Source organism: Neolamprologus multifasciatus, chromosome 6 (assembly GCF_963576455.1).
Source record: "Neolamprologus multifasciatus chromosome 6, fNeoMul1.2, whole genome shotgun sequence".
NCBI classification, from domain to species: Eukaryota; Metazoa; Chordata; class Actinopteri; order Cichliformes; family Cichlidae; genus Neolamprologus; species Neolamprologus multifasciatus.
This window is the reverse complement of record NC_140444.1, coordinates 25,779,596-25,805,349: the sequence shown is the minus strand read 5'-3', so window position 1 is coordinate 25,805,349 and position 25,754 is coordinate 25,779,596. Positions and strand designations below refer to the sequence as shown.

At 41.5% G+C, this 25,754-nt stretch overlaps 1 protein-coding gene across 5 annotated transcripts in view; it reads right to left on the bottom strand.

Annotated features, from left to right (window-relative positions):
* The window catches only part of arhgap10 (Rho GTPase activating protein 10), a 61,575-nt gene that overhangs the window by 8,122 nt on the left and 27,699 nt on the right, over positions 1 to 25,754 (bottom strand). The window contains exons 16-22 of one of the 5 annotated variants that reach the window (XM_085164129.1): positions 24,546 to 24,604; positions 23,068 to 23,173; positions 19,812 to 19,971; positions 17,365 to 17,506; positions 12,480 to 12,645; positions 4,522 to 4,623; positions 3,008 to 3,099 (exon numbers count right to left, since the gene is read on the bottom strand). In XM_085164129.1, the coding sequence (XP_085020255.1) occupies positions 3,008 to 3,099; positions 4,522 to 4,623; positions 12,480 to 12,645; positions 17,365 to 17,506; positions 19,812 to 19,971; positions 23,068 to 23,173; positions 24,546 to 24,604 (827 nt within the window). Of the gene's footprint in view, positions 1 to 1,760; positions 3,100 to 4,521; positions 4,624 to 12,479; positions 12,646 to 17,364; positions 17,507 to 19,811; positions 19,972 to 23,067; positions 23,174 to 24,545; positions 24,605 to 25,754 lie in introns of those variants that run through there. The other 4 variants (XM_085164130.1, XM_085164127.1, XM_085164128.1 and 1 more) reach the window with 4 other exon arrangements.

Sequence of the window (25,754 nt, the reverse complement as noted above, 5' to 3'; positions counted from 1 at the left end):
GTATAGACAAGTTAAGTCATTGCCTAACCTCAAAGCAAAACAGCCTGCTTTTAGAAGGCTTGCTAAAGTGAAATAGAAACGAATATCTCACTTTTTCCTGGACAGAATGGGAATTTCAAAGAAAATTGTTGCGATCTCTGCGACCTTTTCGACATCTAGTATCTGACATCACCTCACCATATACGTTTTATCTGTTGAGTTGTGGTGGCATTAAACGAAGTGCATAATGAGTGGTGTAACAGTTAGTTGTGAAAAGGGAGCTTTAAGCCTATCGTTGTCAAACCAGCGGTCCCGTGAGTCGTTTGGTACTGGGCAGCGAGAGTTGAGGCTCAGGTATGAAATTCATGGTTTTCAGGGTTTTTAGTGTTATTTTTTAATCATTTTTATTGTTAACTCTGTCTTTTCCCATGTGTTATGAATAAATCTTCTTTTTTTTGGTAACAGTACTGGTTCTATTTTGTTGTATTTATCCGCGACACCTTAAAGGCCGGGCCGTGAAAATATTGTCAGACATGAACCGGTCCGTGGCGCAAAAAACGTTAGGGACCGATGAGTTGAACGACCAGCAGGGGGCTGGGCTAGAAAAAAAAAAAAAAGCCCAGCTAAATAAAAGTCCATGAAAACATGCCTCTCAGGTCTCTTACTCTGTGACTTGAGTGAGCATTTTCCTGATGAGGTTATGGACCCAATCCCTCATGTCAGCTCTTGTAAAAAAACAACATCACATTCATTTTTAAATCATAGCACCATTTCAAACTGAGCGCATTGGAAAAAAGCGACAAGAATTTAAACATTTTCCAGATGCAGACTTGCTGTGTAACATATGCACTTTAAACAGCTTGCATTTTTGCAGAAAATTCGTTTTTAAAAAATGCACCGTGAAAAAAATTAAGCTGACATTAAGTGATGATGAGCTGAACCTGATGTTTCTGCACAAGAAGAGGAAGAAACTAAGATTCTGGGTTTATTTCTTCATTTTTCAGGAGAAGACACCAGGGAGAATTTGGTTTGATCCAAGAGTTGAAGCCGTATTACGGAAGACGAAGCTTGAATGTGTATTATATATATAAAAGACACACTGAACCTCCAACCAGTTCACAAGTGGTTTCTGGTAGCAAGGAAGCACATCAGTTGCAAGGAAGGTGTTGCACCAAAAACCTGCTTGTGATCGTGTTAGTCTCTAGCAGATTGTTGCCCTTAGTGTGCTTGGTAGATGCCGACTTGTCTGCAAACACTGACTAACTACTAGCAAAGTCGCAGTAAAACTTGGAAAAAGTGCAATACAAACTGGAAACAGAAAATGTTGCCTCCAAAATAAAAGCAGAAAGTAGTTGCAGATAAGCTGGGCATGTTACATGCAAGCCACCAGCCACCACAGCAATCTGTTAGCAACTAACACAATCGCAAGGAAGTGGAGGGAACACACATTTTCCACTCACAATCGTCGGTTGCCAGATGGTCATGGACGGATCTCTAGATCTGTGTGACTGGGGCCTTATTTACTTGACCGTACACTGTGACACGTCCAAAATGGCAGATAAGTTAATACCACGTGTTTAGCAGTCACGTGACTGAAAAACTACAATAAAACTCATAGGATGAGAACAATTTCAATCGTACTCATGCTTTTAAAATAATGCTAAAATGTGTTCAAAATATGGAAACATGGAACACAGAGAAAAGTTCTGCAAAAACTTTCTGCTGGAAAGATAAAACAAACTGGACATAACTCCAGTTCTTTTTAGTGTGAATGTAGCCCCCCCCACCCCCCCCACCCCACCACCACTGACTGTGTGGGTTGGCTAGAGGGGGGGTCAAGACTTCAGGCTTTCATGGCCATAGCCACCCCATGTCTCTGCCCCTGGGACCTGTCTTTCCAATGAAGGACTGTTGTTAAAGGGCTGTTTGCATCCACTATGTTTTGAACTGTTATATATTGTATAGTATAATGGAACAACAACAAAAAACTTTAGGTCTCTAAGGTGGCTAAGAATTGAAGAATCGAAGAAAATAAATTATAAGCAAATAAGAAATGCAAATATGTTCTGCTAATTTTAAGGGTTAGGAAACATCAATATATGTCAACTTTGTCTTCACACATATGCACAGACTTGGTAAAGAGTCAGACCTCTTGACCTTCTGCACATCTGCTATGCTCCAGCTGACTTAAGACCACAAATACATTTAGAAATAGAAGTGCAGCAAAATGTCAAGGGTTTTGAAGACACAGCAAGTAGATGTTTAGTTGATTAAAACCTCGGCACGTAACATTTATGTAACAATGTCAGTCGCTTCCTTTGAAGCCAGATTAAGTGCTGAAGGACACACAAATAATAAACAAAGCTGTACAGAATGTGCCCAAACTTTCTTAACAGGATAACTGGAGATTTATGTTAAAATCCAAAAGAAACAACTTCAACAAAATAGTTATTTAAAACGTGAGAAAAATAAAACAGGCTCCACAGGATGGTTTAATCTGACTTTTAAAATATTATTATTTTCTTAATACTTATAAATCCACTTTATAATAAATTAAGTGTTGTTACTGTAATCGTGTTTTGAATGGCATGTACTCCTCACACCAACACTAAAATACAGATGCACCCATTTCAAACAGTGCAAAAATGTAAAGCTACGTGATCACAACAACCAATAAATTCTTAGGTCATATCAAAAGCATCTCCACAAGCAGGTTTGCTTGTACATAATTCAGTATATACACTTTATACTATCTGTGTCTCATAAAGGAGGGTTCTCACAAAAATATAGAAAATAGGGACTCGAAAAATCCTCATTTCCTCTATGAGTGATTAAAGCTCAGTTGAGCTTCGACTCAGAGACACCACAGACCAAATCTGTGTCTCCTGCGCAGCCCTCCCTGTTCTCCCCCCTCCTTGTCTCATCTCTCTGTTCAATTGAAGATCAGATTGGCTGTTCGGTTTTCCTCCAAATCCAATATGCCAGGGCTGGTTCTGAGTGAGCGACTGGTGTAGGCGATAACACTTACCACCGTTGAATATGTCGCCGACGTGGAAGGAGAGCTCAGAGTCGTGCTCAGCCTCACATGGGTACACTGCCCTGGCTTTCCTGCTGGTGACACTGAAAAATGAAGGCAATCAGTGAGCTGGCGGAGCTTTGGGAAGGATTACCGCACAGTTCAATCTGGGCCCGGGGCCTGCTTGTTCATTCACTCACTAGCCTGAAACAGCAGAAATGGGCCAGGTTAGAAAATAAGAAAAAAAGTACTGAGAGAGGAGCTGGGCCACTACACAGCCTTGTCTTGCCCTATCTCTAGTCTAGACAGTCCAAGGAGCGAGTCAAAACAAAGCTACAAGCACATGTGCGTGTGTGTGTGTGCTCAGACACAATGGGATGCAGCACTGTTTGCAGCAGATTTTGTACAGCCAAAAAGGAAAGCACACATCAGGTCTGCGCAGCAGACAACCATCTATGGTGAGATAATTAAAAAGTAGCAGGGGGATTCTAAAGTAGGTTTGCACACAAACACAGGTAGAAAAGAAATCTCCCTCCGCAGCGCTTCGGCTTTTAAATTCCCATTTGTGAGCTCAGAAGCTGCATTTTAAATCAGCCCGATGTAAAAGAGCGCCGTCAAAGAAACCATATTCATCGCACCGCAAAGGTTAGTAAAAAGACGTATTTATGCCATTCGGTTGGCAAAAACATAAAAACCGTCTCCACAGAAAGCTTGTTTTGCCCACCAATGCAAAGTGTTATCTCGAACGCCAGCAACATTACCATGTAGAAATTGTGCCTTCAACGCACGATGCCCTGATAAATATTTCATATTCTTTCTGCAGAGAGGCAACAATGTAGGATGAGAAAGGAGAAAGAAGATATACAAACTGAAAAAAGTTTGTGGTCACAGAGTTGTCAATACAACAATGCTCAGCCAAGTTCCTGAATTCAGAAGAATTTTGGAAGAATGCACTCATGTGGAACCGCATTTGGAAAAACGAAGACTTTTATTTAGATGAAAACAACATTGATGAATTGCCCATAGAATTACCACGCTGTTTGCATACTCCTCAGCAACATCTGAAGGCACCGAGAATGAACTGAGCATTTATTTGGAGGCAGGCAGGGCAATTGATCAGTGCAATGGGCTGACTGCGTGCACAGTCCCATCCACTTCTCTCAAGGTACCATTTGAGGCTTGACAAAGGAGAAGGTTGCTGCTATGGCCAATGCTTGTGTGGCATTCAATTCATCAAAGGTAACCAAATCACAGAAAGAGTGAACAACATTAAAAAGAAAAAGAAGGAAAATATTGATGTGAAAAGCTGCGCTGATGCTAGACGATTGAGACACGCAAGATAAGACCAGCGAGTTAGCAACGGAGCAAGTGATTTAAAACAGGAAAAGAGAGTGAAAGAATTTTTCCGCATGACATTCAAACATGATGCGAGCGTGATAGTGAACAATTCAGACAAAACAGCACGGAAGAGAGACCAACTGCAATTACGAAATTAGAGAAGAAACTAGCAAAGAGCCCTGTCTTACCTTTCCTCTTGCCTTTCTTTGTCTGAAGTAGCCTTGGTAGCAGCAGTTTGACGCTCTCCTGACGATCCAGGAGCAGAGCAGGAGGCTGCTGCTGTTGCAGATCTGCAAATAAAACAGAGCAGCTTAGTCACCACAGATTCCATAGTGTCGTCTACTGACTGAAATTATGGTCAGCATTATGTAACCCATCGGTTTCCCTCTTTGGATCTTTAGCCGCTGACGACTTGTTTTTTGAACACTATGAGAAAGGGGCGTCTCTGACTGGAATATTGCACAATTTATAGTTTATTTAATTCTTAATTCAACCATAAAGAACAAAATGAAACATTTAGACTTAGAATTAGCGTTTAGTGAGGTCATAAATCAAAAGAGAAGTAGGCTAGGCAAGTAGCTTTTCTGTTCCCCACTCGTTACCTGTATGAATGGCACCTGTTTGACCTCATCATCTGTATAAAAGACACCTGTCCACAGCCTCAACCAGTCAGACTCCAAACTCCGCCATGGCCAAGACCAAAGAGCTTTTGAAGGACACCAGGAAAAGAATTGTAGACCTGCACCAGACTGGGAAGAGTGAATCTACAATAGGCAAGCAGCTTGGTGTGAAAAAATCAACTGTGGGAGCAATCATCAGAAAATGGAAGACATACAAGACCACTGATAATCTCCCTCGATATGGGGCTCCACGCAAGATCTCATCCCGTGGGGTCAAAATGATCATGAGAACGGTGAGCAAAGATCCCAGAACCACACGGGGGGACCTGGTGAATGACCTGCAGAGAGCTGGGACCAAAGTAACAAAGGTCACCATCAGTAACACACTACAACAGCAGGGAATCAAATCCCGCAGTGCCAGACGTGTTCCGCTGCTGAAGCCAGTGCATGTCCAGGCCCGTCTGAAGTTTGCCAGAGAGCACATGGATGATACAGCAGAGGATTGGGAGAATGTCATGTGGTCAGATGAAACCAAAGTAGAACTTTTTGGTATAAACTCAGCTCGTCGTGTTTGGAGGAAGAAGAATACTGAGTTGCATCCCAAGAACACCATACCTACTGTGAAGCATGGGGGTGGAAACATCATGCTATGGGGCTGTTTTCCTGCCAAGGGGACAGGACGACTGATCCGTGTTAAGGACAGAATGAATGGGGCCAAGTATCATGAGATTTTGAGCCAAAACCTCCTTCCATCAGTGAGAACTTTGAAGATGAAACGAGGCTGGGTCTTCCAACATGACAATGATCCAAAACACACCGCCCGGGCAACAAAGGAGTGGCTCCGTAAGAAGCATTTGAAAGTCCTGGAGTGGCCTAGCCAGTCTCCAGACCTCAACCCCATAGAAAATCTGTGGTGGGAGTTGAAAGTCCGCGTTGCTCGGCGACAGCCCCAAAACATCACTGCTCTTGAGAAGATCTGCATGGAGGAATGGGCCAAAATACCAGCTACTGTGTGTGCAAACCTGGTAAAGACCTATAGTAAACGTTTGACCTCTGTTATTGCCAACAAAGGTTATGTTACAAAGTATTGAGTTGTATTTTTGTTATTGACCAAATACTTATTTTCCACCCTGATTTACGAATAAATTCTTTACAAATCCTACCATGTGAATTCATGGATTTTTTTTTCACATTCTGTCTCTCACAGTTGAAGTGTACCTCTGGTGCAAATTACTGACCTCTGTCATCATTTTAAGTGGGGGAACTTGCACAATCGGTGGCTGACTAAATACTTTTTTGCCCCACTGTAGCATGGGGTCACATTTCCATGAAAACAACACGATACCAGCATTAATGTTCTTGTTCACGCAGCATTATAATATAAATGCAATTGAAATATATGAACTCAAAGGTTTATTTACTCAAATGCGAATTTTTCGTGAGGAAAATGTGCTTGGTGTAAACTAAACATATACCGATCAATTAAATTTTATTTCGCCAGATTCCATTAAATATAACATTTAGATATACAATATAGCAAAATCAGAAGGAAAATTTTAATTAGTTAACATCACCATCTTGAGCTGATTTTTGTGTGTGTACCCCGTGAAGATGTTCTCAAGCCATTATGCGTTTCTTTTCTTGGTAAAACCTGTACCTACAGTAGTGAGCGCAGGTTCTGCACAGTCACACGTTGACTGTAGTTTTATCTGTTGCAGTAGTAGCTGTGCTTTACACTCGTTGTCAGGGCCAACAAGTCTATGGCCAACCTGAAGGACTGAGGTAAGGGTCCTGATAAAGGGAGAGTGCAGCAGAGGAGAGAAGGAGTCTCAGCCAGGCATCCCTCTGTGCTCCATGCCTGCCCCAGGGCCAGTGCTAATACAGCACATAATGAGCAAATTGCTCCTAGCTGCCGCTCCCATAGAGACGTTAATAAAGGCAATTAGAGGGAGCAGCTGGGGAGGGGCTGGAGGTTGAGAGGATGTTGTGAATAGTGGTTACGTTGGCACTAGCAGGGGTGGGGGGGAGAGATAGCCTTAAGGGAGAACATGGCTGGGGATGTTATGTGGACATAGGTGGAGGTGAACACAGCGCTGTGCTCACGTTTTCGTCCCACGCCACCCCCTCGCCTCCCGTAGTTGCTTTCTTCCCTCATTTCTTCCCCTACTTCTCTCAGTGCTCTTGTCCATCCCCAGCGGTGGCTGCTCTGTTTGGGCCTGGCCTGACTGTGGGTGATTTATAGCTCTGCAGCAGTGTGGGGCCACTGTGGTGCTCAGCTGCTCCACATCAGCATGGGGGACAGTGCGCTGCAGTGCAGCAAATCCACTCATTAACCTGGTCCCAGGCACAACCACTGTCCGCCTGGGTCAAAGCCAAAAGTGAGGAGAGCCGAGGAGCGCCAACACTTGACCCACCAGCAGGTGAACTCACTCACATACATGCCATATCCAAAATTAGATGATATTGAAAGGAGAAAATGTCAACATCCACATATTTCAGAAAAGTTAAATGATCTGTCTGACTGTTTCTCACAGCTGGGAAGAGGATTATGCAGCTCTGTGAAGATCTTTAAAATAAACAGATATCTAAATAATAATAACAGAATAAACAGTTAGGGAAATCAGGGAACGCCACATGGCTGCCCTAGAAACTTGTTAAATACATCAGAGGTAAATGGATTTATCCAAAAATTACTTTCACAATTACAGCTAAGCCAAAGCGAGGGAAATCGTTTGCCGTTTCTCTTCAGCAAAAATAGCATCGAGCATGAATTGCTCGTCGTTGTTTTTTACCCGTCACAGGCCTAGCTAAGCTTTTTCTGTAAAGATGATTAAATACAGTAAATAGGGACTTGAAAATGCAGTGCATGAAAGGCCTGGATGAAAATCCCCTTTCAGATGCCGGTAATATTCATCACAAGAGTTTTCTTTAAGAGTATTAAGTTTCAAGTTGTGAGGATGTGCATGTATATTATATTGAGCAGAGGGCATATTGTAAAAACTAAAGGGCATCATTATATCAAACTCAAACAATATTGCAAAGACGGAATTTCAAAGTGAACAGCACCTGGAGGTCTTCTGGTTTATCGTTATAAACATCGGGGTTATCACACGTTATCACGCATTGCACAGCAGAGGGCTGCTGCTTCTCATTACTGCAGGAATTTCAGCCTGGAGGATCCAAGCCTTGTTGATCCTGGCGTGGAGCTAACATGGGGATGAGCAGGGCTATCGACCGTCTTTCTACCAAAGGACGAAAGGCAGCGGTGGGATTTAGTACTGTTTCTAGTAGAAAGTGGGATCAGACCTATAGCCGAGCTGCTCGCCCAGCAATCTCCAGTTTGGGTGGGCAGGAAATAAGCTCTGATCCACCATTTTATGATCCACAGCTGTCTGCCAGTGGGAGGCTTGGAGGGCTGGAGGTGGGGCAGCAGCACAGAGATAGAAGGAGGCCAAAAAAACAAAAGAAAAAAAAAGGCCAGAAAATGTAACCTCATTGGGCAGCACTTCGGGCAACCGAGCCGTTGGGAGAAGCTGTGAGTGAATTCAGGAAGAAGAGGAGAAATGAGGCAAGACATGGAAGTAGACAGAGAAGATAAATCGTGCAACTGCCCACAAAGAGTTACTGTATGATACAGTGAGTCAGGATGCATTTTTTTTGTATGACCATGCAGATTTTTGCCATGCTGCAGGACAGAGACTAAAATATGTTGCTTTCCAGGTGCGCCTTTGAGCACGCCAGAGAGCAGATAACACATTTCTGAGAGTGGCTGGAAGTAATGCAGCAATTGCCATCCCTACTGCTCTTTTTGGCTACGACTCACGCCGAATCCCTGGGTTCCACGCCAGAGAGCTGCTGTGCTAACAGGTCTCTACCATCTCACATGCTAAGATTTATGAGCGAACAAAGCCAGGGCGACACCCTGTGACATATGGCGCAAGTCTTCATAAAGGGACAGGGGCTGCGGCTATAAGGGTAAACAAGATGAATATCTCCCCAATGTCAATACGATTTACACGGCCAACGCACGGCCACCTGTCTCCCAAACAAATAAGAGCCGAGATTTACGACCTCCTCCTGGTTGCTCCTTCCGTCCTCCAACATGATGCCACATATGTGGGAAAGCACAAAAAAATAAATAAATAAAATACCCGCAGGGGAAAAAAATAGAGTTGGTTACATAAGGGCTATAGAGCCTTGTCTGTCTAATCCTGCAACTTAAAAAAAAAACTAAACATGCCTACACTCACAGGCAGGCAGGCACCCACAGAGGTCACAGAGAGAAGAATCACATTGTCCTCTGTCAAGGTGTGAGGAGGATTTGTTTTTATTTTACAACTCTTTTCAGCTGATGGAAAAGGAGAGAGGGACAGTGAATGAGGGGAAAAAAAGACAAGTCTATTCCAAGGTGAATGTGTAGACATGACACAGCAGAGAGTCTAACATCTGCAGCATAACCCAATAATTCATCTCTCACATCAGCATTCAAGACAAGTCATAGGCTGAAACAACAAAAAGGACCAAGGACTTAGCAGTGAGGACAGAAAGGAGAAGCCAGCGAGGGAGGGAGGGAGAGAGAGAGAGAGAGAGAGAGAGAGAGAGAGAGAGAGAGAGAGAGAGAGAGAGAGAGAGAAGCATGGCAATGCATTCCAGCTATTAACGCATTTCCCATCTAGTACAAAAGATTAATAGCAAGAACAATGGGGCTGACACTCCAATAATTAATTCCACTTTACCTTGAATAATCTGTTATTTAATTAAACTCAAAAATGGCAACTGCGTAATGTGCATTACAGGTTAGCAAACGCGTGATTCACACGAGAACTGAGATGCTCGTTTTCCACGATTCACAATGTTCAAAAATAGGTAAGTGTGCATTATTAATAATGATTGTTTTATCTTGCCAAGTATGCTTTTTGCCCAGAGTGGTAAAGAGGGAGCTGAGATGCAGCTGCTAAGTGCAGAAAAGTGCAACTGCTTCCCATGATGAATGAAACCCAAAGTGTTTACATGAATTTCCTTTTTAATAATGTCCACAGGAAGAAGTCGCTGGACTTTTGGCTTAGAGACGCTATTTTCAGGTTCTTGTTGAAATATGTGCTCTAATATTCAAAGTATTTCATTCTTCATTTTACTCCGCAAGTGTGCGTCAAAGTTACTGTTGAGCCAGATGATGCAAAACTGAAAGGGCGTGAAAGGGAATTTCAATTTTCTGTCAGCTGAGGATAATCAACGGTGCCCTGAGACAAACGCTAACATGTTGCTAAAAGATGTGCTTTTCTAAGGACATTTTCAAACTGGACGAGGGGAGCATCGAATCCCCGATGGTCTGATTAAACTACACCAGTTTGAACTGGAAGACAAAAAACCTAAAATCCAATTGATTTAATGGAAGATTTCTGCTCCAAAAACACTAACAAGAGACTAAAAAGAATATGAATATACAGTTGTGGTCAAAAGTGTACATACACTTGTAAAGAATATAATATAATGGCTCTACCGAGCGTCCCGTTATTTCTAAAACTCTGATTTTTCCCTGATAGAGTGATTGGAACAAATACTACTTTGTCACAAAAAACATTCATGAAGTTTGGTTCTTTAATGACTTTATTATGGGTCAACAGAAAAAAGTGATCACATCTGCTGGGTCAGAAATATACATACAGCAGTGCTAATATTTGGTTACATGTCCCTTAGCCATTTCCACTGCAATTAGGCGCTTTTGGTAGCCATCCACAAGCTTCTGGCAAGCTTCTGGTTGAATCTTTGACCACTCCTCTTGACAGAATTGGTGCAGTTCAGTTAAATTTGATGGCTTTCTGACATGGACTTGTTTCTTCAGCATTGTCCACATGTTTTCAATGGGGTTTAAGTCAGGACTTTGGGAAGGCCATTCTAAAACCTTTATTCTAGCCTGATTTAGCCATTTCTTTACCACTTTTGATGTGTGTTTGGGGTCATTGTCCTGTTGGAACACCCAACTGCGCCCAAGACCCAACCTGTGTGCTGATGATTTTAGGTTATGTTGAAGAATGTGAAGGTAATCCTCCTTCTTCATTATCCCATTTACTCTCTGTAAAGCACCAGTTCCATTGGCAGCAAAACAGCCCCACAGCATAATACTCCCACCACCATGCTTGATTGTAGGCATGGTGTTCTTGGGGTCAAAGGCCTCACCTTTTCTCCTCCAAACATATTGCTGGGCATTGTGGCCAAAAAGCTCGATTTTTGTTTCGTCTGACCACAGAACTTTCCTCCAGAAGGTCTTATCTTTGTCCATGTGATCAGCAGCAAACTTCAGTCGAGCCTTAAGGTGCCGCTTTTGGAGCAGGGGCTTCCTTCTTGCACGGCAGCCTCTCAGTCCATGGAGATGCAAAACACGTTTGACTGTGGACAATGACACCTGTGTTCCAGCAGCTTCAAATTCTTGGCAGATCTGCTTTTTGGTGATTCTTGGTTGACTCTTCACCCTCCTGACCAATTTTCTCTCAGCAGCAGGTGATAGCTTGCGTTTTCTTCCTGATCTTGGCAGTGACGAAACAGTGCCATGCACTTTATACTTACAAACAATTGTTTGCACTGTTGCTCTTGGGACATGCAGCTGCTTTGAAATGGCCCCAAGTGACTTTCCTGACTTGTTCAAGTCAATAATTCGCTTTTTCAGATCCATGCTGAGCTCCTTTGACTTTCCCATTGTGGCGTTTGTGGGCGTTTGTATCCAATGAGCCCTATTTAACTGGCCTGAGAGAAGTCACCAGCTGTCGTCACTCATAATCACTCACAAGCAGTTAAGAGGCCATGCTATGAAGCTCAGTTCACTGACAACTTTCTAAGTCACCAAAATTGCTAATTCATGTTGCTGTATGTATATTTCTGACCCAGCAGATGTGATCACTTTTTTCTGTTGACCCATAATAAAGTCATTAAAGAACCAAACTTCATGAATGTTTTTTGTGACAAAGTAGTATTTGTTCCAATCACTCTATCAGGGAAAAATCAGAGTTTTAGAAATAACGGGACGCTCAGTAGAGCCATTATATTATATTCTTTACAAGTGTATGTACACTTTTGACCACAACTGTACATAAGAACAGGTTCTCACAGAATCACAGTAACCACGTCAATACAAAATGCAAGTGAATAAAAAGCCTACAATTAAAATGTCCTTCTCTCTTATTTGGAGTTTGCCTTTTCCTCTGAATCATCCCTTACACTTCTGAGAAGTTCAACGATTCATATGTTAAATGAATCAATACATTAAGTGAGAGGAAATTGGCCCAAAGACTGATTACCAGACTAACAGCTGTGCTTTGGAAGCAAAGACCAGTTAATTAGAAAACACTCTAATCAAATATTAGTTATTAAAAACAGAGTTTACCTTTGAGAATGGGATAACTTGACGTGAACCACTACTAATTTGAAATCATTTTCATTTGTGGCCTGTTAGCTGAAGATCTCACCTCACAAACATGCATTCTGAGCGCCCGCATGTGACATATCGATTTGAGACTTAGTGAAGAACTCACCCGGAGTTGCTGCCTGAGGAGAGGCTGGCATTAAGAGGGGCGTGGTCACTCTTCTCCATATTCACCTCTGAGGCCGAGGCTGATGATGACTGCGATGATACAGATTCATTGCTGCCCATTGATGTCTCATCTGGAGCTGGGCTGGAACCGTCTCCCACTGTTGACACTGGGATAAACAATTAACATGTGTTTGTTTGAGTTAATTACATCTTTTTAAATCATTTTAGTCAACGGTAAAAGGTTCAGTCTGCTCAAGCTCGCTGACGATAAAACAGATGAATAATTTATCAACACATGAAAACAATCCTGCATCAACAAGGGACTTTGTAAATCAAACTGCTGTCAAAGCAGGCGAGACTTACAACCAAGTTTGTGTTGTTTGTAGTGTTACACTTGTGAAGTCATAGACAGGAACCTAAGAGACAGCTGGGAGAGCCGAGCTCTTGTTTTTCACTTTTACTGTGACGTAAAGATTGTGCTTTTAGGAGATGAGGGAGGCACAAAAGGATAAATGTAAAAAAACCAAACAAAACCACAAAACAAAACCAATAAATACAACATTTATCTTTCCCCCAATAAATACATCAATTATGAAAATGTCTAAGAACTGGCTTTATGTACAGTACAGTGATAAACTCTTGAGCCACCCTCATTTCTTTATATTTTGCTAATAAAATAGGAAATGTGTGCAGTGATTTATTGAAACATGTGCAAACATACATGGAAGTACAATATATAGACCAAAAACAGAGTTTGTACATTTCTAATGAACATGAAAGTCAATATTTGGTATGAACACAGCCTGATCTTTCTTAGGCAGCTGCTTCAGGAATAGTTCTCCAGGCTTCTTGAAGGACATTCAAAGCTCTTCTTTGGATGTTGGCTGCTGGCACTGTTCTCTCAAGATGATCCCACACTGCTTCAATAATATTGAGGCCCGAGCCCCGGGGAGGCCAATCGATGACCAACAGTGTTACACTGTGAGTTTTTCTACCCAAGTATGCTTTTACTGCGCCGGCAGTCTGTTTGGGATCATTGTCATGCTGAAAAATGAAGCTGTCGTTGTTACAACTTGTTTCCTATACGCAGCACTTGATGTGAGCAGAATATTTCTGCTAGCCTACTGTTCAAGTCTTTTGTTTAGAGGTGGAAACCCATAAAAAGAAAGTTTGCTTAGAATGTGGTGATGTCAGGATAGAAATCTGGTTGTAAGAGACAGAAGATGGCCTGAGGGTCTGCACCAAAGATTAATTTGAACTGTAAATCATGCAAAGCTTCTCTAGTGGAAAAAAGTTAAAGTTAAAAAAAATCTATTGATTAAACTTTAGACCACTTTATAATGAGAATGAGTTGAATTTATTTTATGCATTATTATATAATTTTATCTACAGATTTTGACAGTACATTTTTTTGTAAAGTGCTCTAAGAAAAACATCACATCTGATGAAATAAATATTAAAGAAGCAAAACACACCCAACAGTAATAAACTGGCAGCTAAATCTTTAGCACCTTTTACATTTTAATTAAATCAGTAACAAACATGCAAGTGATCTGTAATCATCTTGAGAATAAGAGCCTTGTAAACTATAGTTGTTGGAAAGCTTCCTGACACAAATACTCTGATTAATGCACCTCTCTACGCATGGTGTGCCGTCACATCTGCGAGGATATCAGACACCGAGCACGGCATGTAGACTCATAAGAAGAGTCACACGCATACATAAACACTGCTCTCTCTTACCCACTTCAGCATTCTTAAATTGCTTTTACTCTTATTATGTGGGACCCATATAAAAGACACAAAGGTTAAAAAAGGATTATGCCTTTCATCCCTGATATTAAAATACCCCACAGTAAAAGCTAGCACAAGGGAGACAAAGAGAGGCAATCTGGTAAGCAGATTTAGACTCCTTTGGTATTGTGTGTGTGTGTGTGTGTGGGGGGGGGGGGGGGGGAGATTTAACTGGCTGTGGATCAGAAACTGCTAGAGTTAGAGTGTTTGGGTCAGTGGGTCAGGTGACCAGGCCTGATGTACCAGAGTGGGACTCTCTTATGCTGCAGTCTCCCAGTCAATCTTTAGAGAAAGTAAATTTTTAAGTAAACAAAAACACAGACAAGACCCAGATGCAAATCCCTTCAAACAGTATTAGAGAAAGAAGGTGATTAAGTTTAGTGTGTCATCTGTAGACACTGTTATTCTGCATAGCACTCATAAGGGAACAGACAGAGTGAGTGATTTAGAGCTCAGCAGGGATCAGCGGTAAATACACTTAGTTGCCAGTTTATTTGTAACACCCACCTCAAACTAATGGATACTAATATTGTTGCATGAATGCATCCGACAGTGATAATGTTTAGTTTTTGTTTAAACCCCCCATTAGAAAGATGCTGATTCGACTTCATGATAATTCTGGATATTGACTTTGTGTTTCTGTTCAACAACACTGTATTACATGCCTAAGCCTAACCTCCTTGGTGCACCTCACAACCTGGCAACACTCTATTATGATAATTAATGCACAAAATATGTTAGGGAGTAAGTGTACAAATTAGCACTAAAATAAATTAGCACTAAAGTTTTCCCTTTTCAGGTTCTTTAAGACAATGCATGTTGGATTTTAAATTGTCCCCCAACAGAATCTCAACTGGCAGCTTCCTTGTGTAGACAAAGAACCAGGGTGGACCCCCTTTTTCCATCAGAACTGTCTTAATTTTTTGCTGCATAGATTCAACAAAGTGCTGAAAACATTCCTCAGAGGTTTTGGTCATGATAGCGTCACAAATTTGCAGAAAATTCTTTTGGCTGCACATCCTCAAGATGCTCTATTGAACTGAGATCTGGTGACTGTAGAGTAGAGCAGGGCGATATGACCAAAAATATTTATCACGATATACATTTGAAAATTTGCGATAACGATATAACTGACGATATAATTGACACTAGACAAAATACTTTACAACTCCACAACTTTGTTAGTGCAAAAAAAACCCCCCATCAATGTATTTTCATTTAAACAAGCAGCCGTTTTTTATGTGCATTAAAGTTATATAAAAATGTAACAGTGCAAATTCCTCGCTGACAGTTTAACCAAAAGGCATTTCCAGTGGAAATTGGCCAACATATCCTGAGCATAACCATGTATAATATCAACAAAACTTAAAAAGAGGTTATACACACACAATACGGTAATATTATGTTGAAGCACAGTACGTATCACTCCGCGAGGCTCCTGCCTACAATAGCCGTAATGCTCCGACAATCCATCAAGCGGTGCAGCTTCATAGCTTAGCAAAGTCATACTAAAACATTTGACAGATTTTTGAGCGCCGTGTACGACATAAAATCATTTCGAGGTCAGTAAACACAACCAGAGTTTATACATAAGGCACACGGGATTATAAGGGGCACTGTCGATTTTCAGAAAAATCAAAGGATTGATTTTAAGTGTGCCGTGTTTTCCAAAAAACACGGTAATAAGTTGAAGTAATAAGTTCCACACCACTGAAGTTGCAGCATTTTTACAAACCAATTCTGGTTCATCCGTTTCATTCAACGATCCGCTTTCGACCTTCTCATTCGCCACCATGCTTTTTCCGCCATGTGCGTATGAAAACAAAGGCACTGCGCATGCGCGTTTTACCCATAATCTATTGCGATATTTCATTTTCTTATCGTTGCCCAACATTATACCGGTATTACCGTGAATGGTATGATATGGCCCAGCCCTACTGTAGAGGCCATTTGGGTACAGTGAACTCATCGTCATGTAAAAGAAATCAGTTTGAGACGATTTGAGCTTTGTGGCGTGGTGCGTTATCCTCCTGGAAGCAGCCATCAGAAGATGGGCATGCTGTGGTCATAAAGGCATAGACACAGTCAGCAGCCATACTAAGCTAAATAGTGGCTTTTTGAATGATGGTCAGTTGGTACTAGTTGGCCCAAAATGTGTCAAGAAAATATTCTCTGTACCACTGCACCACTACCAGTTCGAACCACTGATACAAGCCAGGCCGGCTCTATGCTTTCATGTTGTTTGCACTAAATTCTGGCCCTATCATCTGAATACTGCAACAAAAATCTAGACTAATCAGACCAGGCAAAGTCTATATAGTTTTCCATTTTGGTCCAGCAGTAACCTTGGTTCCCTGTTCGTAGCTTAGGACCGACATCCAGCGTGGTCTTTTGCTGCTGCAGGCCATCTGCTTCATGACTTAATGAGTTGTGCATTCCGAGATGCTCTTCTGCATACCTTGGTTGTAACCAGTAGTTACTGTTGCCTTCCTCTCAACTTGAAACAGTATGACTATTCTCCATTGACATCAACAATACATTTTTACCCTCACTGTATAGTTTCTTTTTTGTGTCATCTCTGTAATCTCTATAGATGACTGTGTGGGGAAAATCCCAGTAGATCAGCAGTTTCTGAAATACTCTGTTATATTCTATAGACCAGCCTGTCTGGCACCGACAACCGTGCGACGATCAAAGTTATCGGTTTGAGCTTCAGCAGGTCATCTTCACCATATCTACATGCCTAAATGTATTGAGTTGCTGCTGTGTGGTGTATCCACATATCCACACATGGAAAGTAAAATAATATTTTCCAGCATAACAGATTTATGTTCAGTTCATTTGCACTTACTAAAAGTCTCAGGGCAGGTATTACTCATTTGTTGCCACTTAAGACCTCTTGGGCCCTACAAATGAATAAATGCTAAGTGAGATGCTTGCTGGATCACTATAGTGCTTTACAGCTAAAGTGAGGAGCATTTGAACTTCTAGAGCAAAAAAATAAATAAATTCCTAAACACATTCACAACACCTTTCATTTAACACACCAAGAAATGTGAAAATATACAGGTACAAATTTGTACATCTCTTACCATTCTGAATGTCAAGGGCTTGCGGATTGTAGACAGCCAAAGGCCGATTCTGTCGACTCATTTTCTTGGACTGCCTCGTGGGAGCACAAAGCACTGGGGCAGCAGGTGAGAGAGGGCACGACTCGGGAGCATCTGTAAAGATCTGAATACACATGTGAATAAGTCTGTAGCAAAACACAGCACACACAGTGCAGATACTCCTAGACTGTTGAGCTGCAGCATGTCCTCAACTGAACCAATGTGTTTTGAAAAACTCACACTCTTTATGTAGTTGTAGATGGAAAAAGATATTTGCAGAAGCAGCAAGTTCTCCTAGGAAAAGTTGAGCTGCTCATTGATTGGACCCTAAAAACTGCATGTGAACAGATTCGTGTGTGTGTGTGTGTGCGCATGTGTGTGTGCCCAAAAAATTAAAAAAATAACTAAATAAATAAATAATCACTTCCCCCATCCAGAAATCCAGGGCTAAGTTAAGGTGACGTTTCTCCTCCGAAAAAAATTTACCCAAAGTCAAATAAACAAGGTTTGGATTTGAGGAGGACTGGCCAACTGGCAAAGCCTGTTTACACCGGGCCCATGTTTACATATAAACTTCAGATGTGGAGTTAAAAGAGAATAGGGCTGCAGAGAAGAGGAAGTCTCAGCAGAGCCTCAGAAAGGATCACAGATGAGGAGAGGAGGGAGGTAGGGAAGGGAGAGGAGAGGAGAGAGAGAGAGAAAGTGAGCGAGAGTGTGAACGGAGAGGCAGATAGAGGAGGGGGAGGGGGGTGGGGGCATGAGAGAAAAAGTTTGTAGGAGAGAGGCAGATAGAAAAAGTGAGAAATCTGATATGGCTGAGAGTTTGTGCTGCCTCTCTCTTCCCCTCTCGCCTCTCTCTGCAGATGGAGGTGAATGTAAAGCAGAGTCTACTGTTGGTATCTGGGGGTATCAACAGTCTGGAGTGGGACTCAGCTGTGAGGGAAGTTAATGCCCGTCTGTCTGTCTGCTCAACTTTTCCCCTGCTCAAACATGCTGTACTTTCTAAAATGCTCTTGCTGCATTCTAACACTACATCCTTTATCAGCCGGCCAGTGCTGGATACCTCTAGGTAGTCTAAGGACACTAGCGGTGCGCGCGGGGCTGGCTGGTGTTGTTTTTGCTGGTGTTGTTTTTTCTGTATTTTCTCACACCCCGTTTTAGATTTGTGAGTTTGGGTGGAGACATTATTCGCAACACGCCTCGTCTTCATTTTAATGAAGCTTGGAAGGAAAATAAACACGACGAGCTCCCGGTTTCATCTGATTCTATGCAGCGAGTGCAGCTCTGCTCCAAACAGATTAGAAAACTAATCTCAAACCTTTTTCTCTTCTGACACGGAGAATTATCCCCGTTTGAGGATTGACACCAATTAATGACATTCTGGGGGAGATTACATGATCCTGTGAACTACAGGTTATGAAACAACTCACAACCAAAATAAATGCATTCAGACAGGCCTTTCTGGATGTAATAAAATGTGTGCAACAATCTACGGAGTAATCAAAAGGCTGAAATTGAAGAGAAAACCATGTGCTTGATTCTGGTAAAAGCACTTAGGGCTCCCCCTATTGGAGAGCCACACAAAAATATGTAAATTAAACTAACATCGAGCTTCTCTGCACCTCAATAACTGGGTGAAGGATGTCCAAGCATGTTTCATTATCTGAGCTCTATGTCAACTCAGAAAAGCTTCCAATAGCCACAAATTACCCCATCATCTAGTATGATGCATGTTTTTGCCAGAACACTTACTCAAGAAAGCAAAAAAAGACTTTCAATGTACACGTATAAACCACCCTCACCAAAAACAAGAATACCTGCAGAAGAAAAGAGCATCACATCCCCCCTAATTGAGACTCTTATTCGATCCAGATGAAACTCTTCTGTCAGACATAGTACAGTACGTGCACTTCTGTTCCAGCAGAGAAGTACCAAATAATAATTTAGGAAGCGAAACACAAAACCTCTAACAGTAATAAAGCGACCCGTTCCAAAAAAGACTCGCAAACACATTTTTTGCTGCACTAGCACATTTATAATCTGTCAGTTCTGAGTAATTATGCGCCACACAGGTAGGTAAACAACAAGGTGCTGTGAGAAGCTTACTGATGTCATGTCACCTCAGATTTCATTTCGTGCTGTCACTTGTTACCTGGCGCTGCCTACAGTGCTTAGCTTTTAGTGAATATAGTTGTGGACTGCGAATTGCAAAACAGTTGTATAGAAAATGTTGCACTCGCAGGATGAATTCAATGTGAAGAGTCAACGCAGTTAACGTGTGTACAATCAAAAAAAGACAATAGAATACAATAGAAGGATATTCCTATAGACACAGTATATATAGAAGGTAGTGTTATAAGTAGACACTTATACAGTCTATAGAGTGCACTCCACTAGGCATATGATAGATCATAAAGTCTGTGTGTTACCTTTTCATGGTGTTCAATGAGGATTTCCACCACAATGTTTTGGAACTTAAGGTCCATGATGGCGGCGACAGTCTCCTCCTGTGGCCTCATTAATGTGGGTCCGAACACCACGCCCAGGTTGGCCATGGTCATCAGATTCTGCTTGCTGTGTGCCGCCACGCTGGGGAAAATAACCACTCACATTATAGCCGCTTAATTTCAACTAAACAACTTAACTTCACAAAGACAGGGTAGTCCAAGAATAAAAAAGGGCAGAGCTCCAGTAGCGTAACTGTAATGGGTCATTATTTCCCCCTCCCCCCAAAAACGTTACATAAGCAGATGAGAAAGGGAATCCAAAAATAATGTTGAATAAAGGCTTAGTCACTGGCTGAAAAACAGCCCTTGAACACAAGACAAGTTTTTTCTACCCTTCAAAACTGGAGGTGGTAAACCACCCAGATCTGGAAGCACTCATCTTCCAGCTCATTAAGTTAGTAGATGGTGGCCTATGCAACAGCTAGTTCAAAGACATTTTTAAACCCAATGTAAAATAATGAATTTGATGCCAGCAATAAATTCCAAAAAGTTAGGACAGAGACCAACTGCTGTAGTTTTAAAAGCAAAACGTTTCTCGCTTGAGATAGGGTTTCAGCTTACTCCTTATTTGTATTTGTATTTGTAATTTCATTATGACACCAATAGGCCCTTTCAGACATGCACTCCTTCCCATTAATCTGATGGTGTTTGAACTTGTCAGCTTCGTGTTTGTATGAGCGCCCTGGCCACAGTTGAGATTGCAATCTTACCAACTTGGCGTGTGTGACTTTTACTTATTTTCTCTGCAACACAAGTCTAAACTGCATGCAGTCACATTAGCAGATAGAAACACACGATTAAGACTGCAAATTTTGTTCAGCTCACTGAAAGGTTTGAATGTTTGCTTTTGTCATCTAGAATCGCCATTCCTTATTCAGTAAAGGGGCAGCTGAAGCACACACAGGCCCGAAAACACAGGGACACTGCTTCTAGTGACAGTGACAGATGGAACTAAAGAGTGAAGTTACACTACTCTAGCGTCACTGTTGACAATGCTTGTGGGCACAAGGGCAACAAGTCTTGAAGCACAGTATGCACACGTATGGTGTCTCTTTTTGTCATGCTTACATTTCTCAATTAACCCAGGGGAAATACTAATGCAAACATGACCCAGTATCCATGTACTCTACAATGTTTTCCATGTCAGGAAAGGACTCATGGATGGAGGTAGAACCAGTTTAGCATCCTGAATCTTTCATTTTGGACTGTGGTTTAGCAAAATCTGTGCACATCTTTTTAATAATTATGGTGCCTTCACAGATGAAAATCACCCTTGCTATATGCATTAATGTAACCCCATGCCATTACAGATTCTGGTTGTGACTCCCAAAAGTAATTACTAATTTCAGATGCCCAAATTCTCTGCAATTTTAGTTTGAGAATTTTTAAAACTGCTGCCGAAATATTTGCTCCTGTAGTCTTTCAGAGCATAGCAGCGGTTAACACATTCACCTTACATCCAAAAGACCCCTGGTTTGAGATGGGCAAGAGACACGAAGCTAGTCTAAAAGAAGGGTGGCTTGTTCGTGAACTCCTAGTGCTGGTCCCAAGCCTGATAAATGTGAGGTTAAGGGTATTTCATGTAAAATGTGTGCCAAATCAAATATGCAGATACATTTGCTGTGCTGATCCTTTGGGAGCAGAAATAAGGGAGCAGCTGAAAGTAACGCGGAGTCTTTTCCTCTGACTCAGTGGCATTCACAATCACATTACTGATCAGTTCTGTTTGTTTTTTTTAAACTTTAAACAACATCCCTTTTATTGTTTTGTCACTTGTTGATGGCATCAGAGTCAAGCATATATTTTATATGTTTAAAAATCACACTTTCAATAATTTGGTCTTCTTTTTACTTTAGTAATATAAAACGCTTAAAAGACACTACAATTAAGTTTAATTACTATGAACTTTCTATTAATATTTTTGTTCACATATAATTATTTTGGGGGATTTTTTTTCAGATTTTCTTTTCAAAAGCACACAACATGGCCATTGATTAAGCTTTCTCTTTGTGTTCTGAATGCGAGTATGTATTAATCTCTTCATCATATTGCCAACACTGACATGTAAAGAGGCCAGGGGATGATCCACCTTACCAAATGATATTTACATTGAGGAAAGACTGGAGTTTTATTTAATGTCACCTACATCCATTTCAAAACTGGGAGTTCAGTAGGTACAACTATATTAAGTGGTCAAGAAAAAAAAGAAAGTTGGGAAAACCTTTATTTGAAGAAAAAGTTATACGGACAGGTGAAGAGATTTCATACTCCAAATATGATGATATGCAGTGCAGCTGCAGAGAGACAGTTTAAATAGCTTCAAAGGATGCCTTTGAAGACAAAAACATTGGTGACAACTCACATTTATAACATCTCTGAAACCATTTCAGATAGGAGTGTGAAATTCTGGCTTTGCTTCTTTCCCCTGCAGGACATGCACACACGCCAACTTCAGAAAAATATTCGAGTCTCTCCAGTCTGGAGAATTTCACGCTGGATAATCCAAATTCAATTTCAATAGCGCTGCCTTTTTACCACAGCCTGATTCTGCAGCGGGTTTCTATGAAATAAGATCCACCAGACTTTCACTGCCTCAGGGAAGAGGGATTATTTACTTATCTTCAATTTGCTCATATTTAGTTTATAAAAAGCTTGCTGAGGTAAAACCTTGTAATGTTAGCTAACATTATTTCTTAAAATCTTTCTTCCTATCTAATCTCGCAAATGGAATGATGCACAATAGTGGTCCGTCCAGGGGTGTATACAGTAATCTCAAGAGAGGGCTTAATTTGAGTGGTCTATTTCATTTCGTTTCGCCCGTGGGCTGCAAAACAGCATGATGAACAGGTACGGCAGGCTACTCAATCCTCCCTCGACAACTTTAAATATACAACAAAATGACCTTAGAAAAAAGCAAAAAAAAAGAAAAGAAAAAAGAATCGAGACGCTAGTGGCATCAATTTTCTTACCCAGCAGTCACTGAGTAGACAGAGAAGAGATGGAGTGACAGCAGGGAAGGGGGAGTGAAGAGAGTGGGAGTGAGGGAGAGAGAGAGAGAGAAAAAGCATGTGGAGTGAGAATAAGGAGACAGACAGGAAGAGCAGAAAGAGAGAACTGAGAGAGAGAGAGAGGGGGTGGAGATTGGCTGAACTATGACCAAGGAACTATGAACACTCACTTGGCCAGATGCTTCATAAGCAGCCCGAGGACTTGTCGATTCCTCTCCGGTAGTTTGTGGACCAGGCAGTGGACGGCTTGGATGCGAGACTCGGGACTACCGCCCTCTGTTCAAATGCAGAAACAGCCGTGTACTCATATTAAACTACAAGGAATTCTCTGTGCTGCTCGCATGGCAAGGAGCCAGCACAGCTCAGATGGTACACTGTACAGTAGGAAATTTAAATAGATGATGAAAAATTCTAGTCGCTGCTGATTTGAGTGAGGTTTCAAGGTAAAGAGCCCTATGTTACTTCAAAAAGGCCTAAAAGTATTTATCGGAAGTCTGGGAATGTTTTAAAATGAGCAAAAGTTGGTGGACCTTTAAGCGTGCAACAATCAGAGGCTATCCCTCTCAAGTGTATGGGATTAAGCATTAGAGGAAAATACATCCCAGTTCAAATAAATGAAGAAGAGGTGTGATGGTGATATACGGTCTGAAGCCTCCCAGAATTTGGCAGCAGGGACCACTATGCTGGCGGAGAAGATAGCTTTACGTTACTGTCGCTACCGTATAAAGGGTTGTGTTAAAACCCCCAAGATCATCTCTTAAACACTTCCTCACACATGGGCATCTGACCGCCCACACGCTAACACACACAGGCACACAAAATATCATTACTATGGGAACGACAAGGATTTAAACATGGCAAAAGCTTCTTATGGATGCTGTCATCCATCAAAAAAAATATTCATTGCTAATCCATTTTTCCCCCCTCGTTATGAGGGCATTGCGAGCGCCTGATAAAAATGTCAACCTGATCCAATTATAGCACTTGTTGTAATAAGATTCAAGTTTGGCTTGATTTAAAACATTTCATACAGAAATTATGTTAAGTGGGCAGAAAAAAAAAAACCCTATTTTTTCCCTTATTTTTTTTCCTCTTCAAGGTCACTGGATGATTTTGATCCAGGATCTTTAATGGCTTTTTTGGCCACAAATTTAGTCCCATGTTAAACAGGTAGAGATTATATGGAGATTGGAATAAGCTCATCTACAATGAAAAGACAAATGCAACTAAGCCAAAGGGAGCTGAAAGCCTCTTTGGTAGGGTTAGAATCAAGAACAAATGCACTGAGTGCTGCGAGTAACACACCGATACCACGCAGGAAGACATAAAAAGGCGATAATTAGCAATCAAGACACGCACACACCACACAATAGCTTTCAGACATAAGCAAGGTGACCACTGTTGCCCAACTTCCCTTAAAAGCACAAAGTTTAAACAAAGTTAGTAAAATTTAATTTAAAAGTGTTTTTGCTGTGTCTCACTTCACTGCTCCTTTTCAATAACCCCCCGAAGAAGAACTAAGTAATGAACTCAGCTGCTTCAATTGATAAAATGCCCATTTCGCACTGATACGGACCATACATACACTTCTGTTTGCGTATGGTCTGCGCTCAGATGAAGAGCTGGTACATGAGGCGGTAGAACTTACTTGCGGGGCTAATGAACTCTTTGTAAAGTTCATAGGTCATCAGTGGCTCAGGAAGGCTCCTTCGCAGAGATAGTGAGAGAAAGAGAGACGGGTTGGGGGGCGGTGGGAGGGAGAAGGAGAGTTAAAGTGAGCAAGAGGGACAGAAATAGCTGGCACACTGTTTTATAGGGTCTGCACACAGCAATGATTAATGTGGCCAGGCCAGGAGATGGAATTAGACGGTGCACGCGTTGAGATAACCAAGTTCATCTGAAGGTACTTTCACACTGCAGCTGGATAGTGGCCAAAGCTACTTAGCCTCAGAGGAAACTGAGGAGATTGAGGCCGTTTTACTTCAGCAGGTCATGGAAGTAAAAGACAAATTAGAAAAACACTGTGTTGATTTAATATAGCACGTCAATAATGATAAGGGTATGGTAACTAAAATGCTGAGGTAAAACTTCTCAACCAAGTAATGTCCCAGAGTCCACAGTCCTCTCCATCAGTCTGCTTTTTGGAAGTGGTCAGTCCACACAAGTTTAACCCCCCTGACTAGGTTCATCATTTACATCCTAATTACATAGCAGTGGCTGTTTGAAGACCTCCATAGTGACAAAATAAAACAAGTAATCGAAACCCCCCACTCCAAAAAACTGTATTAGTTTCTTTTTAGTATTTTTAATATGCATAAAAGAAAGCAGGCAAATTCCCAACTTTAAATGCAAATTTTCCTCCAATCAAGCAACAAGCAAAGCCAACTCAATTTGTTGCAACAGCATGTCGACAAAATCAGATTGGCATTTAAAATTATACCGCTTCATCTTCTTGCAGCCAAACTACATTTTTAATCTCTGAACTTCACCCACACTCGCTGCCAACCTGGAAGGAGTTATTGACTGTGGAACATGCATATCATGAGCATTATGAGTTCGCAAGGAGTTAATTATACAAAGGCACTCTGCATAATTAAATCTGTAGCATTTTTATAAAATAAAGCATCAACGCTGGATGCAGTGTTTCGCATTCAAGCAAGCGGAAAGGACCGCATTCATCAAAGGAGTTGTCGTGGGGTCAGAAATAGACTTGCTTGGATACACAACAGCACAGTTTGACGGTTTATAAGATAAAAAAAAAAAAATTACCTACTAAGCGTCTTTCCCCCCAAATAAGCATCCTTCCCCCCAAATACCAGTGCAGCTATAAACATCTAATGAAGACAAAAAGCTACTG